Source organism: Vicia villosa, linkage group LG1 (assembly GCF_029867415.1).
Source record: "Vicia villosa cultivar HV-30 ecotype Madison, WI linkage group LG1, Vvil1.0, whole genome shotgun sequence".
In the NCBI taxonomy this organism is placed as follows: domain Eukaryota; kingdom Viridiplantae; phylum Streptophyta; class Magnoliopsida; order Fabales; family Fabaceae; genus Vicia; species Vicia villosa.
Genome location: NC_081180.1, coordinates 45,273,714 through 45,291,886, shown reverse-complemented (window position 1 = coordinate 45,291,886; position 18,173 = coordinate 45,273,714). Strand labels below are relative to the sequence as shown.

The 18,173-nt window shown below is 32.2% G+C and overlaps 3 protein-coding genes across 3 annotated transcripts; 1 reads left to right on the top strand and 2 right to left on the bottom strand.

Moving 5' to 3' along the window:
• Positions 1 to 370: 370 nt before the first annotated feature.
• On the bottom strand, positions 371 to 4,101 carry LOC131636177 (VAMP-like protein YKT61). The gene is made up of 6 exons (XM_058906832.1): positions 3,763 to 4,101; positions 3,380 to 3,480; positions 2,462 to 2,566; positions 2,216 to 2,281; positions 1,706 to 1,792; positions 371 to 693 (listed from the first exon to the last, which is right to left on the bottom strand). Exons 1-6 carry the CDS (start codon positions 3,953 to 3,955, stop codon positions 643 to 645), a joined length of 603 nt encoding a protein of 200 aa, XP_058762815.1. The 5' UTR covers positions 3,956 to 4,101; the 3' UTR covers positions 371 to 642.
• A 2,268-nt stretch (positions 4,102 to 6,369) lies between these two features.
• LOC131636159 (probable apyrase 7) lies at positions 6,370 to 10,430 on the top strand. Its single transcript, XM_058906819.1, has 2 exons — positions 6,370 to 7,774; positions 8,487 to 10,430. The coding sequence occupies exons 1-2, from the start codon at positions 6,643 to 6,645 to the stop codon at positions 9,035 to 9,037; spliced, it is 1,683 nt and encodes a 560-aa protein (XP_058762802.1). The 5' UTR covers positions 6,370 to 6,642; the 3' UTR covers positions 9,038 to 10,430.
• Positions 10,431 to 10,580: 150 nt separating this feature from the next.
• Positions 10,581 to 11,526, bottom strand: LOC131636166 (uncharacterized). Its single transcript, XM_058906828.1, has one exon. It carries the CDS (start codon positions 11,306 to 11,308, stop codon positions 10,664 to 10,666), a length of 645 nt encoding a protein of 214 aa, XP_058762811.1. The 5' UTR covers positions 11,309 to 11,526; the 3' UTR covers positions 10,581 to 10,663.
• Between the last annotated feature and the right edge of the window lie 6,647 nt (positions 11,527 to 18,173).

The following is an 18,173-nucleotide window of genomic DNA, read 5'->3' as shown; positions in this document are numbered from 1 at the left end:
CAGAATTGATTTATGTTTGGATACATTTTTCTAAAAGTGAGTTGAATAATAAATTACAGTGTAAAAATCATCCAGAATCAATTCTGGAGGCAGAAGCTACAAATTTTAGCTTCAAGTAGAATCAATTCTGGAGACAGAATCAATTCTACTTTTGTCAAACCAAACATCTTAAAATCACCTAGAATTAATTCTACACCTCTAGAATTGCTTTTAGCCATTTCAAAAGCCAAACCAAACATGCACTAAATCTTAAATCAATTTAAAATAGGACCACTACCATTAAATCAATTAAAAAAAACCTAAAGCAGATAACACGATAGATGAGCGCACGTGACAATATCCCAGTACATATTGTAGTAACTTGGAATGGTTTCATCAAAGTAGTTTTATATGCAAAACACTAAAAATTATCGAAGTATCACAAACAAAGTAAATGAGAATGTTATTTTGCCAACACACTGAAACCTTTGGCCAATATTTCGTTCCCGTATGCAATACATATAACCGGGAAAATCACAGAATTTCACAAAACAGACAATGGAGAGTGTTATAGACATACGAAGCTATTTTCACCCTATCCAACAGCATCAACGTCAGAACAGGATTCAGACAAGCTCACATGATACTGATGGTCTTGAAAGCTTACAATATTGTACAGCACTGGTTGGTTTTCTTCGCTTGCTTGTAGAACATCTGTTTCAAATGCCAGAATCATATTCTTGTGTCAGCACAGCAAAGTAAGCGAAGAGGGAAACAAATTTCAATTCATAGTTAACTGAGAGTTTCTCATGAGCTGCAACCAACTATGGTATTCAAAATATTCAAAATAAATCACATTTCTTTATGCATCAAACAGAATTAAATATTTAGGAAAGGAGAAATTGTATGGCCGGCTGATTGCTATTGGTTTCCCTCTGAAAAATTAGGAGTTGCCGCAGCAGAATTAAGAGTTGACGCTGAAGGAGCAATTGGCTCAACAGCATAACTATTCAGCAAAACTGAACTACTTGATAATCCATGTCGGTGACATTGCCAAGTCCCTTGCAGCACTGCAATTTGAGATACTTTACAACCAGGTGGTATTAATAGGTTTCTGGAGTCTATTGTCGATAAATAGAAAGAGGCTCAATAAGACTCTAATGATCAGGTTATGTGGGCCAATACTCCCTTTCAAGAGTGGAATTACCATGTACACAGCAAATTGGAGGGAATGTTAGGGGAGAGAGACAACAGATATGAAATCTTTCTATAATAGGGAAGTTCAGAGAGAGATGGTGTGCGTTCTTCTCATTTTTGGGCATGTAACCTGGGTCCTTTGAGAGCATTAGCTCTTGCATTTATTGCAATATTCTCCTATATTCTTTAATATTACATTCTCACTTATTTAGATAGGAATTAATCCTATCAGTATCGGTATTCTTCCTAAGATAATTAGTTTAAAGCATGAATGCAGTCTTGACTTATGGGCAACAATTATAACACTGTCACGGCTTTCAATAAAAGCATTGCAAAAAATCTAACCAACAATGACATTAATCACGGGAACGAAATGCAATATTCATTGAACATGCTTATTGACCACATACACCTAAGCTTTGGTAAACCAAGAGTTGGAGAATTAACAGACGTCTGAATATATAATATGCATGCATTTATGGGAAAATCCCAGAGGGCAAAGTTGTAAAATAGAAGCTGTATCACTTACCTGCGACGCTGCACTCAGATCAGAACTCTTCTCAACTAAACTGTCCAGCTTCTCCCCTCGTGCAAGAACACTATCAATGGTCTTGTGCTGTTTACAACAGAAAATCATATGGTGAGAGAAAATAATAAAGTCAGTCATGGATAAACACTACATTATGCAGTTCTTAGAAATCTACACTGCAGAGAATCAAAACAAGCCAATAGAGTGAAGAGGAAATGAGAAAAGTCCACTCACTCAAATAAAATTAAATGTATATTACTAAGAAACAAACATATTGCCAAAAAGTAAGAATTACAGCAACGGAATTATTGCTAACCAGCTGACAGACATCAAAATCTATGTCACATCGACATCACATCATGGTGCTAAGAAATGATAAATTTGCAACATAGCCTATCATTTGTTGAGTTAAAAAATGAATAACTACATGACAGTAAATTTAGAAGACAAGAGATACAGGGAACCTATATGCTACAATGCAATGCAAAGTCTTGCATGCTTAATGCTTACAAGGATGATTTTTGTTTCATCCAACTCCCTCTGGATTCTCATCAACTTGTCAGCCTCTGCAGGATCCTGAAATTTGACAGGCACATAAAAAAAGGAGGGTTTGAGTCAAAAGCCATCATGTGAAAGGTAGGCCAAAAGAAAAAAAGGCTTCTTTGAAGCAATTTTGAATATTGTGCACATTTTTAATAGAAAATCAACAGCTCGTCTAGCTGAAGTCAATATAATGAAGAAAAGGCAATTACATGCCTGGAATTTCACGAGAGCATCATTCAAATAGGGCCATGTTTGAGTACTGTCTTCCTGAATGGTTCGCCATGATTCACCAAAACTTTTTTGATATTCATCCAGCACCTGCAAGACATCATATTTTATTACCATCTAGTAAAATGATAGCATGCATCAGATACATTCCATCGGATACAACTTCTTAACTACCACCCAAACATAAAGAGTTAACTGATCAGTTATGGTACAGATCAATACTAGGCGCAGGCAGAGTTACATTGACACATAAAGACAAACAGAGGGAAACATATGTTCAAACATGAGATCCTCGTTACCAAAATTGAAGGATATAAATTATAAAGTCCCACCGGGATATATCATATACGATGCCCAAGGCACAGAGGAAAAACAACACCAATAATCCTATGCTAATTAGGCGCCGGTAGTATATCATTTTTGCCAAACCAATTGTTTTCACGATTTCATTAGATTTGGAATTAATGCAACATATTCATATTGTTAATCTGGTAGTAGATACAAGCTATATAACCAAAACCTATGACCTAGACCCTGAAATTAAAATTAAAATCTAATAATTGGTTGTCACTTATTTAAGTGTTACCTTCGTGAGTATGTTCACTCGGAAGATGATCAGGTTAGTATGATATCAAGACAGTAAACCATGACAAAATGGAAAACAAAGAGTGCGAGTCTCAAGATATCAATAAATTAGATACGGAGTAACTAATAAGACATAATTTTCTCTATTTACAAAACAAGACAATTTTATAATCTTATATCCTCGGTAGTTCGAGCCAACGGACCTACCAAAAGTGTCAATCTATAACTAAAGTATCCTCATAAATACCAGAGGCATAATATTCACGGCAAAACCAAATGAAGCAACATTGAAACTAAACACCTTGTTCTGATTCTGACCTGGCTGAGAAGAGAAAACGCACTCCGAACTGGATAGTGATCATCCATAAATCCCACTGCACAGAGACCATTTTTGTTGTTGTACGCATGCACCTTGTACTCTGCAAAGGTAAATAAACTTCCAATCACTCACAATTTTGATAACAAAAAAAAATTTAACACATCTCTTTCCCAAAATTAACTATCACAGGATATAAAAACACACGATCACATATCAAACCAATAATGCTATCTTTTATACGAAAAGAAATAATAAAACAATAAACAAAAAAGTTGGTTAGGAATCCGATCCAGACAGATCAATGAAAAACATAATTCAAAACGCGCGATTCGCATAATTCGATATCCGAAACCCTAAGATTTCGAATTCTACGGAATTAAACCTTCGTGTTGAACGGATTGACGCTGGCCAGCAGGGGTACGATTGGCTACGGTGCGACCTACGAAAACGATGAACTCTTTGACGCTGGAGCGTTGAAAGTAACCGAAGTGACTCACATCAGAAGCGTTTGCTAGAAACACCGATTCAGAACCGTCGCCGGTGGATTTAAGCACAAGAAGCGCCGTGATCTTCATGTTTTCTCTCTGTATTCTTTCTGGAAACTTTTTCGCGGCTTTGTTTTGTTCTTGTTTTGATTCGTACGCAGTCGGTAGAAGGAGCTGTGGTAAGGGGTGAATGGTAATTGACGCTAGGATTTTATACGGTGCGGAAGCGTGTCAACTACAATGCTGAAACTGCGGAGCTATAATATAACCAATGCGTGTCTCATCGTAAGGGTATTTTTGTACTTACACGTGGGTTTGTCAACATGGGTAAGAAATGAGTTTAATTACATTTTTCTTATCCTTTAAGTTTGTCTTGATCTTCCTTTTTTAAATTCAAACGGTTTGAATATGAAATAGAAAAATTATTTTTATGAATAAAATAAGGAATCAAGATTCTAACTAAGCTAAAATTGTATGAATTTGATATGTGAAGATTTTCAATGAATGAGGTAAAATAAAAAGATCAATTAAGTTAAATAATTATAAAGATAATTTTAATTTTTCTCTTATAAATATAAAAAATAAAGTAATAAATCATTTCGAGTAAAATATATATCAAGTGATTTTATATATGTTTTTTGTAATTAAAAATTATTTGTATGTTCCTAAAATATCATAAAATTGATTATATACAAATTAAAGAGTTTTATAAAGTACAAATTTAAGTTGATTAAAGAATATCTTAAAATTAGGTGGTGAAGAATATGACTAAATATTTATGTATTAATGTAAATAAATTGTTGATATTTATAAATAAATAATTTAAAAATATTTAAAAATTAATATTATTATATAGTCTAATTATTTGAATTTAATTTATAATTGGTAATCAAAGCGATGTAGAAGATTTCTTGTTCCGTTCAGGAATCAGAAATGAATGCAGTTGAAAAAAAATGATGATCTTGAATGGTGGTTTCGATCTTCTTTACAACGGCGCGGGAGATATCTGCATGATTAACACTCCATCGCTCAAGTCAGTTCGAGGCGGATTGGGCCTTAGTCATTCGGGCCTTCGGACGACCTAGAACAATTGCCCTTTAGGCTTTTCCAGGAACCGACGAATGCTTTAACTTATAATGGTTGGCCCTTAGGGCGTTGTCCGATGCGAAATGGGACTAGCACATTTGAAATCAGTTGAAAGAGTTGTGGAGAACAATCACATTAAACGCATTCACATCATTGAAATGTTGTGTTGCCTTTTTTTTGACATGTGCGGTGACGTGACTAGCTAGGAAATGATGCAGTTTACAATGCACTTGAGTGCACTCGAGTTGACGTGTATCCATGAGGGGAAATCTAGTTGGTGATATTGCGACTTCTTTTTTTAGGTGGTCTAAACTTTTTGGTTGTCGCTGATTATAAATAGGAGGAATTGGTTATTTGGAAGTAATTTACCTATGCTTATCAAGTTACTTGTCATCGAAGGTACATACAACATATAAGTGATATTAACTCTTCGATCATCCTTTCTAACCAAAAATATGTTTCTTCCTCCTATTGATGTGGCGTGCCTACCATTTGCAAACTTGATCAATTTCTTAATTGATTCATCTAACTCGGTGGACCAGTTTTTATTTTCAATCGTACGGTTACTGCATTTTGAATCCAAACACCACATATTAGATTATTCATTGTTCGATTGAGTATTGGTCATGAGTAGCACATAATCAGAGTTACTATCTCCAGCATGTGCATATTGCACTTCATCATTATCTTTTACTCTTGCTTCCTTCTTTCTTCGATAATTTCGAGCATAATGGTCAAATCCTTGACAAAAGATATGAGAGTATATACAAAAATAGATACAAATTAAAATAAAATACTACTATATTACTAAAAGATATGAAATATGTTAAGAAAACTTAATGAGTGCTTTTTTTTATATAAGTATTTGAAAATATGTGAAGATAATATTGTCACGTGAATGAATAATTATCAAAATGTATTTTGGAGCAAAGAGATAAAATATAATTTAAAATTATGTGAAAATATAAATTGTCTTTATTAGAATTCAAAGATATATACTTATGTATAAATACATGTTCCGAAAATAACGCTTTAGTAAAACTCCTTAAATTATATTTTTAATTTTAAAATAAAAGTCACTTTTTTATGAGGGGCTTTTTTTTTTTTAAATATTATTTACCCCAATATAAGTCAATAAAAAACAAATTCAAATGGTGCAGATTTAAAAATATACATCCAATTTTCATATCGCATTTACTTTATAACGATGAATTAAGTATTTCAATTATGAGATTAGCCTCGTTGTTTTTCTTGTACTCTTGGGCCTCGGCTCATTGTAACAAAAATAAAAAAGAAAAATATTGTCTATTACATTAACCATATAATACAAAAGGTTCTTTTGTACTGTTATGCATTATTTAGTTAATATTTTAGATTGTTTTACACTGTTATTCTGTTTATTACTTTTTATTGTACAAATCAAATGCTACTAAAGATTTGAAATAGTGAAATTTCCACGACAAGGAAAAACTTGAAATTTGCATAGCCCCTCCTCAACCCGATCCGATTCTGGATCCTTTATGAGTTCTTCATCAATCAGATAATCGCGGATCCAAGTAGCAGCTCCTTCTTCATCCATTTCTTGCTTCTTCGTTACAGTGTTCCATACAGATACAGAGATATAGGTAGTGATTCTGAACCTTGTTTTCTTCATGTCTACTCAAATAAATGCTGAAACCCATTAATCTCTAATGGAAGTTCCCAAATCCCCTTCCAAAGATAAACGATTCGGAAACAAGCATAAATTGTTGTTTAAAACCGGTGCTGTCATTTTCATCCTTATTCTCTTGTTTCTGGGTTTTTATCTCGAGGCTTATAGCTCGAAACCCAACACGTCATCGTATTACACTGTTGTTATAGACTGTGGAAGCACAGGGACACGGGTTAATGCATATGAATGGATGTTAGGGAGTGTTGTAGGTAATAGAAATTTGCCGGTTTTGCTGCATTCATATCCTGATGGTAATGCAACAAATAGGAATAGTTCGTTTTGGAAAACCTCTTGTCAATATCATTGTATGCAAACCGAACCCGGGTTAGATAAACTGGTTAATGATTCTTTAGGAGTCAGACAAGCTTTGGAGCCTTTGATTGTTTGGGCGGAAAGTTTAGTTCCTCGAGAAATGCACGGTGATACGCCGATTTTTGTTCTGGCTACTGCTGGACTGAGGAGGCTTAAGAGGGAGGATGTGTTTCGGGTTTTGGAGGATGTGGAGGCTGTTGTGAAAGATCACTCTTTTATGTTTGACAGGAGATGGATTAGGGTATTGAGTGGGAGGGAGGAAGCTTATTATGGGTGGGTGGCTTTGAATTACAAAATGGGTAGCTTTGATGATGATCATCAGGGGTCTTCTACTTTGGGACTTGTTGATTTGGGTGGCTCGTCGTTGCAGATTGTGGTGGAGATTGATCGTGCTACTGGGGATGATGTGAACGCGATGAGATCGGAGTTCGGATCAATTGAACATAGGATTGTGGCGTACTCGTTGCCTGCATTTGGGTTGAATGAAGCGTTTGATAGAACTGTTGTTATGCTTAGAAATAATCAGAGTGCAGAAAGCACCAGAGGTATATCTGAACTCAGACATCCTTGTCTGATGTCTACTTTCGTACAAAACTATACCTGCTCTTATTGCTCGGGACTTGATGCCACTGACCAAAAAAATCATAGCCAACCCCAGAACTCTTTAAGTCTTACTGGGGAGCCTGATTGGGAACAATGCAGAGAAATAGCTATTGCTGCTGCTATGAACTTGAGCGATTCCCAAGTGTCACATCAGGCAGTTGGTTCAAATTGCCAAGCAAGTATGTTTTCTGGTATTGGTAAGTGAATAATCATTTATTTTATGTCTGGTGGCTTACTGGCTATATTTTTTTTTTTCTTTTTATGCATTAGCACTGATATAGTCATAGTACTGACACGTAGACACTAATATTAATTTAAGAAGATTGAAGTTATTAAATATAACTGTGCATATCGGGGTTTGACCCCAACATGTGTCGGACGCCGAACACGTCTTCAATTTGAAGTGTCAATGCTACATATGTCTATCTATAATTACTTTCATCTTCTCAACATCTGACCCAATCTTTAAAACTCTCCTTCGAAAAATCATCAAAGGTGGCGTTTGTTTCCAGTTTGGTGAATGCCTTCCTTGGAATAACATTCCCCAAATATTCTGATGAGAATGCCTTTCCAAGGCATTTTAATAAAATTATGATTGATTATAACATTCTTAAGATTTTTTTTATAAAAATTGAATATGGAGAAAGTTATTGGCATAAAAAGAAACTTCACACAATGTTATTTTGATATCATAGGAATCTACTTTCCCATACCCTCTCTTGGGAATGAAAATCACAGGAATGTGGAAGCTGAAATTATTTTGTACCTGGGAATACAATTTTCAACCTTTTAAAAAACATGGCAATAGTAATTTCTTACACATAAATTACTGGTAACATGTAAGAGGGAGAGCTTAGGGTTGTAAGTTTATTCACCAACTCTTACTCTGTTTCATTATATACCTTGCAGGCACTGATGCACTTAACTCAACAGCAGTTGCTCACCCAACGAAGCGATTCCATGCTTTATCTGGTTTCTTTTTTGTCTACAACAAGCTAAATTTGAGCCCAAGAGCCAATTTAACAACAATTTGGGAGTCAGGCAAGCAAATATGTTCAAATTTATGGGCTGGCTTGAGCAGTATATCTGACAATCCAAATTATGCTGGACAATTTTGTTTCCGCGTGGCTTATATGGCATCACTGATCGAGCATGGTCTATGTCTCGGTGATGTAGAAATGGAATTCGGTCCAGGGGATGTTTCCTGGACATTAGGAGCTGCATTGGTTGAAGGGAAATTTCAATGGTTAAATATTGCAAACCACAAATCCCAAACTGTAATTTCAGCTTTAAAGAATGTGAAGGTCATGTCTTCTTCAACTTGTCTTTTTGCTGTCCTTCTGTTGCTTTTATTGATTGTTTATTGTACTCAAATTAAGCTACCTATGCCAAGCAGAAGAGCGTCTGCTCCTGGCTCGTCTTTGCCATCACATACTCATACAAGACATCGAGCTAACTAATATTTCAGTACTCTTTTATATTTCCTTTGCCATCTTATACTCATTTTGATATGACATGATACCAAATATTTTAGAAAGCAATGCTATTTAATAGGTGAGGTGCACTCAAATTTTTTTAAAACCATACACTACTAGGAAACTAGCTTTTTTCCCCTCCCAATTTTCAGTGTCATTTCCACAAATATATATATAAAGAATGGTTGGGGAGCTTTCTTGTGTTAGCTGTTGCTGCATTTTTTTTGCCCGGAAAACATGATGTACATTTTCAATTAATATACTTTTGAAGCAAATGTCACTGAAGACATACTCATGGTGGATTCTTAACTTAAAGATATGTGTCTACAATCAGCTACTGGTAAAATACCCTTGCATCCGCCCAGGTCGCGCAAAGTCATTTATCATATTAATTATTTACATAAACAATATTTAATCAACATACATAGAAGTTTGTTATAAAATATTAATTAGGTTTAAGTAAATTATAACACTCAATATTAGTGAGTAGTAACTTATCAGCTTGTATTATTGTTTGAACATCAGACACAGAAGAAATAAGGGATTTTGTTGTAGTTGAAAGTCTGTCAGGAATATCCAGTATTAGTTTAAATGCCATGAATATTCTATTTTCCTTAATCGGATTATTACATCACTCATTGTTCTATTGTCTTGATGTTTTGGGGTCTGCTGATGTGACAGTGGAGGATAGCTTTCAATTTCCCTGGCTGCTGACTCCTGACCAATTATACTAGTTAGAGTTAGCTCTGAAAGCAATGTTACATGGGATGGAAGATAGAAGACGATTAATCTTACACCAGTTTATTGTAGTTGAAGTCATTGAATTCGTTAACTATAAATGGATGAGTGCTTTCGTAAGTATTACGCATAACGCTTGGCGATTATGGTTCTGTGTGGTTCTGGTTCTGCTTCAAACATAATTGAGACTAGAGTACCTTCAAAAATAGACACATTTGGGGAATCGAAATTCCAACTAGATCAACCTACAGCATTGCTTAAGTTTTATTCCAAACAAACTGAGATGAAAACACATTCACATTTTCCATTGTCATGACACCAAATGGTGATTCTATCAAATACAATTTTTTTCTTCCCCTCGAATCGTACTAAATGTTAGAATCTCCAATTCAACACCTATGCACAATCAAGGAGAGGATTCACTATCTTTGAATCTTGGTGCATTTGGTGACTTTGTGTCAATAACTCTCTAAACCATTATTTATAATCATTCATATATCATCAAATATACACTAAAGACACAAAGTTACTAAATATGAAAGATACCTGATCCTATTCCTGCACAAACATACTCAGACCAACAAAAAAGAAGCTAAATATCTTATTTGTGGAATTAATGATATTGAATTTAATGTTTTCAAGCAAGTAGATCTCTTTTTCCTCGGTTTGTAGACGAAGTTCAAAACTGAAAGTATCAAAGTTCGAATCCTTTTGCCGATTGAACTAGAATTTGTTATGATCTCTTTTATTAACCAACACAATTTACACTGTTATTATACACACAAGTCTATACATCAAATTCATATACATGTTTCAGAAAAGTCGGAACAATGATATTCAACATTTAAGCATATGAAAACAGAACATCAATGATCAATATGCTGCAACACCAACTAAGTTGCATCCCAGTTCAGGAGCATGAACATCCGCCCAAACCTCATTCCTCCGTCTAGCAATCTTTAAAGGAGAATTATACTGCGCAATCGAGTAACCGCGCTGACTCTTCAACTCCCCCCATGGCGACCTACTCAAACTCGAATCCAGCTTCTCCGCTTCTTTAACAATCCTCTCATCCTTCGCAAATCCAGAGAATCTTCTCACAGCAACGCAGTGGGTATCAAACTTATAGGGTTTGATATTGAGTTCCGGAAGTGGAAGCGGTGGATCAGCTTGGAATTTCAGCGGCAAATAGAAACTAATATAGTAGCCTTGTGATTCGAGAGGACCGGCCCCGGGGACCATGGTTGTTAATACTGGAGCGGTCATCGGAATTCGAGAGAAATTGAGATTGGCGCCTTGGATGAACTGGAACAGTCTGTGGAAGCCGTTCCACGTGGCTTTCTCGAAGGAGATGATGTTTAGGGCGGGAGCGGACATCCAGACGGATGTTTGGTAGAGTCTGATCTCGAAATCGGACGCGGTGTGAACGACGGTGTATGGTGGCGATTCGTTAGTAGCAGTTGTGCTGCAAATCGTAGCCAGGACCAAATACATCGCCGCAATCCATGATTTTTCCATTTTACTTTCTCTCTATGCTCTTTATCGTCTTGCCTTGTGGTTTTCTTTGGTTTCAATTATGCCATTGACCACGCTGCTTGCTTACTCGCTTTGTAGGCCAAACTTTCAAAGAATTTTATCGCTTAGGGTGTGTTTGGTTCAAATGAAGGGAGCTGAGGGGAGAAATTTTAATGGAGGGGAGAGAAGGGGAGGGGAGGTGAGGAGATTCTTTAATCAGATGGATGTTTGGTTCAAACGAGGGGAGGGGAGGTGAGGAGATTTTTTAATCAGATAGGTGTTTGATTCATGAGTGTCCCACAATGAGTGACCCAGCACACCATTTCACACATATTAAGAAAAGTGTCAAAAAGTAAGAGAGAAAATATTGTTTTTACTATAGTACCCTTATCATGTATTGGGAATGGTGAACTTTTTATTAATTAGAGGGTAAAATTGGAAAAAGTGTATTGGAAATTGAAATGGATCACTCATTTTGGGACATCATATTATTCCAAATGGGTCCCTCATTGTGAGACTGAGGGAGTAATAATTTACATTTTTATTCTTATTATCTTATATAAGTAATACCATATAATATTCAAATGTGAAAAATCTATATATATTTTTTTGTTAGTAAGATTTCTAATATTGAGTGACTAAAAAGTTATAATTTACAAATTAATGTTAAAAAATTGAGTTCATTTAATTCGAATTAAATGTTCAAAAATAAATTAAACTATATGTTGATAACAACTTTGAAATCTTAATGAATTATTTAACACATAAAATACATAAAATAATTTATTATTAAATATAAATGGTTTAGATTTTTTAATAAAATAAATTAATTAGTTAAAATGAAAATTTTAAAATTTGATATAAAAGAAAATATGATAGGATACATAACAAAATTAGAAAAAAAAAACATAAATAAGCATAAAAGAGTTATAAAACAAATTAAAAAAAGTGAAATGATTATGATTTATATTAAGGACAAAAATTTCAAAATAATTTGAAGGTGGAGAATAATTATAATAAGTTGATAGAAATAATCGAGAAAAATCACATAGAAGAGAGCAATAATACAAAAGAAAATGAATAATTTTAAAATATTAAAATTAAATTGAAGATATTATAGTAATTATAATAATTTTTAAAATATTAAAGTTGAGATTCCCTCTCTTCCCCTCCAAATCCCTCCGATTTGGAGGAACTCAAAAAGTGTGTTTTGGAGGGGTTTTGCTCCCCTCCTCTTCTCTCCTCTCCCCTCATAAAATTTGAACCAAACACGTTTAATTAAAAATATTCGCTCCCCTCCCCTCCATCTACCCCGAACCAAACACTTAGCGACATATAATATTTTCTATTTTGTAGGTGTTGAAAAATATTCTCTCAGTTTTTCATATAGACTACATTTTTTTTTTATTAAAAAGGTGTTGAAAAATGTTCTTTTCAAGAATCGAAAAATAAAATCATGTTAATTTTCGAATTTTTAAAAAACATCAATGGTTTATATTAGGTAGGCCAATAAAAAAATAAAATTAATCCTATCAATATTGTTTTATAAATTTGGATATGATTATAATTTTGAAGGTTTACAAAAATTCAATAGCCAATGAAAAACAAAGTTAACATTATCAAAATATTTTGTAAATCCGATATATTTTATAATTTTTCAAATATCTTAAAAACCCATTATAAAATTATATTTTCACAAATCTATAATTGTATACCAAATATTTAAAAAATACGGTATAAAAATATGATTTTATATTGATTTTTTCATATATCAAGTGTAAAATTATAGATTTTTTAAAACAAATTATGTTTATGTTTCGAATTTTTAAAAATTAGGTATAAAATATATGTTTTTACATTGTTCTTTCTTGAAAAATGCGATAAATATTTATAAAATTAGATAAAAACTAAAAAAAAAAATCAAGGATTTTGTAAAACTCCAATATATTTATCAAAAACTCAAAAAAAAAATCAAAAACCAAAGATTTCATAAAATTTCGATATATTTATCCAAAAATTTGAAAAATCACAATTTTTATAAAATTTGAACATTTTTATTAAGGTGTCAGATTTATAGTACGCGTATTAGATTTTAAAAAAAAACATTGTCAAGACAAAATCTATTATAATTGTCCATGTGTTAATTCTTCTTCAATCTAGAGGAGTTTGTCCCGATTAATAGTCTATTTAAAAGGATGATGTCGAGTTAAAATAGCTTATGGGTGAGATAAGTTATACAAGCTCCATATCAGCGTATGTATCTGATCGAGATATCATGAAAATTTTACTTTGTACCCGTACAATTATACCCATAGTCTTACACGAAAAAAATTTGGACCGAAATACCCTTGTATAAATAATATATATTTTAAAATTTTTCACTTTTTCCTTACATTTCAAAAAAAAAAATTGAAACAGCCAAAAATATATAAACCGGAACACTTTTCCAAAGTCTTCCGGTTTAGAAAAAAACACACCGGAACACTTAAAAAAAGAGTTCCGGTAGTTTTCAAGATGTTTGAAGTTGCATACCGGATCACTTATTTAAAGTGTTCCGGTGGTTTATTTTTTTAAAATAATCTAGACTTTACGCAACGGTTTAAAACCGTCGCCTAAAATGAATGAAAAATAATTAAAACGTTGCCTAAAGTATAGTTTTTAAAAAGCGTACAGTCTTGGATTTAACAATCACTTTAGGCAACATTTTTTCTCTGTTGGTAAATATCTTTTGGCAACACTTTATAACCATTGCCTAAAGACTAGAATTTTTTTTAAAAAAATTAAACCACCGGAACACTTTTTTTAAAGTGTTCCGAACGTAGCTACAACCACCATTTTAAACATCTACCGGAACTCTTTTTCTAAGTGTTCCGGTGTGTTTTTTTAAACCGGAAGACTTTGAAAAAGTGTTCCGGTTTATATATTTTTTGCTGTTTCAAATTTTTTTTCTGAAATGTGAGGAAAAAGTGAAAAATTTTAAAATATGTATTATTTATACAAGGGTATTTCGGTCCAATTTTTTTTATGTAGGAATATGGATATAATTGTAGGGGTAGAAAGTAAAATTTTCAGATATAACTAGTAAGAAACCCGTGCTGTCGCACGGGTAGGGGTGGCAAAATGGATGGATTGGATGGATTTGGATTGGATTGTTAATGGATGGATCAAAGCGATCCATTAATCCGTTAACAATCCACTAAATTTTCTTTTGAAAAATCCAATCCAATCCATCCACTAAGAGATATAATCCATCCAATCCATCCATTAAGGTATTTCTAATGGATGGATATCCATCCATCCATAAAATTAACTTAAATTCTTTTTTTTTATTAATTTTACAAAAACAATTTTTTTATGAAACTTTTTAAAAGAATTTTAATTATAAATATTTGTCTCTATAGCAACTCTAATCAACTAACGTCTTGATTAACCTTACTTTTTTTTATTATTAACTTTCTAATTCTAAGAAAATTAAAATTCATTGTGTCGCAATTAAACTATTTTAACATGAATGTTAAATTAAATAAATTCAATGCGTACCAATTAAACAATTTTAGCGTTAATATTAAATTAAATATAGACAAAGTATCTGAGCATCATTAATTTTTTTCAAGGAGATACTGTACATATTGTATCATTAATCATGCATCATCAATTTTAACGTTAATACTAACGTTAATATTCATACTTTTTTACAATATGATACAGGAAAGAAAATTTATGGGTGTGAATATTATGAGAAACAAAAATGTTAAAAAATTGTTTAATTTTAAATTTTTCATGTTTTTTAATAAAAAAGTAATTTATTAAGTAATAAACTAAAATCCATTGGATTTATAAAATGAGATGGATGGATTGAATCCATCCATGTAGTTTGATGGATGGATTGGACCAATCCATTAAATTTGTTTTTTGGTTAATGGATGGATTGGATGGATAAATTATTGGATGGATTGGATGGATATTCTCTTAATGGATTTTATTGCCACCCCTACGCACGGGTCTCGTTTGGATCCACATTACACGTTTCAATGATTACATTGTGATCAGCTTATAAATATTCACGTAATTTTAATTATATACTAATAATATATACCAACTTTTAAGTCTTGATTCATATTTATAATAAATCGTACAATACCAACTTTTAAACATTGATTTATATTGATAATAAATCGTACAGTCATTTTTATAACTTCAATTATATAAAACAACTACAAAAAAAATAATTAAAAGATAGATATTAAAATGATCAATAAATAGGTGCATATCATAGATATGTTCACATCTACCCGTGAATCCAGATTAGTTAACAAACCCATGTTGAATCCAAATGATTTAACTTAAAAAACTTATTAACTTATTTTAGATATTACCCCATTTTTTCAAACCTAAAATGTATGACAGCTCCCGTCAAATTTCAGTTTTAAAACTTTCTTATTATATTGTATTTATATTTTTTTTACAATCTACAATGTATGACAGCTCCTCATTAAATTAAAATTTTCAATTTTCTCATTAGATCATATTTACAAATTTAGAAATGTAAAAGTATGATAGTGACTACATTGTGATCGGTTCATAAATATTTACGTAGTTTCAATAATATACTAATAATATATAAAAAAAATTAAGTATTGATTCGTATTTATAATAAATCGTACAATACCAACGCTTAAGCATTGATTTGTATTTATAATAAATCGTACAACCATTTTTAAAACTTCAATTATATAAAACAACACCAAAAGAAATACTTAAAAGATAGACATTAAATGATCAATCAATAGTTGGTATATCATAGATATGTTCACATCTATCCGTGAATCTAGATGAGTTAACAAACCCCAGTTGAATCCACAAATTTATTAAACCTATTTTAGATATTAGTCAATGTTTCCAAACCTAAAATGTATAACAGCTCCCGTCAATTCAACCTCACGATCATAGGCAAAAAGGCTGATAGTACATTTTAGGCCTCAACCACAAAAGGGTTAATAGACATTTACACCCATGTAATGTTAGTGAATTTTGATTTTCCCTCCTCCGTTGTCAAAGGCAGGTTTTGGTAACGATTTTTTTGAAAAAACCGTATAGTGGTAAAGATTTAACTATAATAAAATAATTAGAGGTCCTATTTAACTCCATTTTAATAGTGGTAAAGATTTATGGGGTCCTATTTAGTTACAATTTAATTGTAAAAAATTTGAGGCCCTGTGCAGTAAGCCGCCTTGCACGCCCTGAAAGACGGCCCTATAAATTTGGTGGACAAAATTGAAATTAAAATCGGTGGAATCTTCATTGAACATATAAGATAAAACATGGACCTAATTTTAGAGGATCTAGAGTAAGATTGTTTTAAATATTATTATTTATTAAATTTTAATCCTTGTTTGTAAGTAAAATGTTATTATATAAAGTAATTCAAGTTTTGATTGGCTTTGTTATTTATAGGGTAAATAGAGTTCACTGCACGTAGTGGAACCATTAAGGCATTAAGCAGAAACCATAGAAACTTTTTTTCGGGCATATAAAACATTTGACCCATTTATCTTAATGCTTCAGCTATGTAAAGGGAAAATGTTTCTTTGTTAAAAGATTTGGTGAATCTTTTGTTTTGGTTTATACAAGTGTATTTAATAATTAGATATATAATTATTATTCGATATAGAATATTTTTATTTACAATTGTCTTTTCAGTGTACAATTTTTAAAACAATTTCAGTAATTAATGAAATTAAGCCATCAGATTTGTTAATAAAAATTAATTATTAATTGATTTCAATAAACAATAAATTTATATTAAGTGGATATTAATTTTGATTAAAGTATTGAGCTTTTTGTAGATAGACTTATTAGTCTGATTGCTTAAATTGATTAGCAGCAATGTTACTCCATCCTACAAAATGGGAAAAAAAAGAAAAGAATGCTGCTAAAATAAAAACGGAAAATACTAATGTCTAATCTGCCCATTATAATTAGTTTAATTGTTAGTTTTAATTAGAAGGTAATTAATGAATTTTATAGTATTTAAATTTTTTATAGATATATATTAAATTTAAAAATAGAAATAATAATCCATTATTGATTGTTAGTTATCAATTTAATTTTGCAGTAAAAACTACGAATTTTTTAAAAATCCGGTGATGATGATTCCGACTCTACTATTCTTCCAGCAAAATACAATAACTATCTATAATAATAGTATTAATTAATAAAAGTACTATTTTTTACACTGAGCTATTATGCTTGGATAACGGGTGGTCCTAAAAAGCCATTGTAAGTAGGCACCAATAAATATTGTCAATGGACAAATAGCTGTAGAAAAAAAAACCTTATAAAGTACTGTATTTTGTTTTGTTCTGGAAGTAAGCTTGAATCGAGGGTTTTCTTCCTAAAAAGTCTGATATCACTTCAGTAGAATCCTTCGCTTCTCCCGGGGCCAATACCTGCAAAAAAGCATCAACTCAAGCACATGAATATATACAAAATTTCTAATAACAATCTCTGATGTCTGATTCAGAAAAATTGGAATGTCATTGTCATTGATTACTTGTTCCTAAATTGCATGCCGGGAAGCTGGTTTGAAACACCATTGCAAAATATTGAAGCGAATATTATATTTGCAGCAAAAACATGAAACATTGCCTGAGTCATTTTTTATTATTCAACTCATTGATTAAGGAAGACTCTCAGAGACAATAATCTTAAGAAAAACTACAGGATGATTGGAATTTTGAATATGTTTGCAATGAAAAATAATTATCATGAAATAAGACCACTATTGTAAGGCATTAATGGAAGAACGGCGGAAGGGGAATGATGTTGATTAGCCATGGGTTATGGCTCCACAGAATTTCAGAGCCTA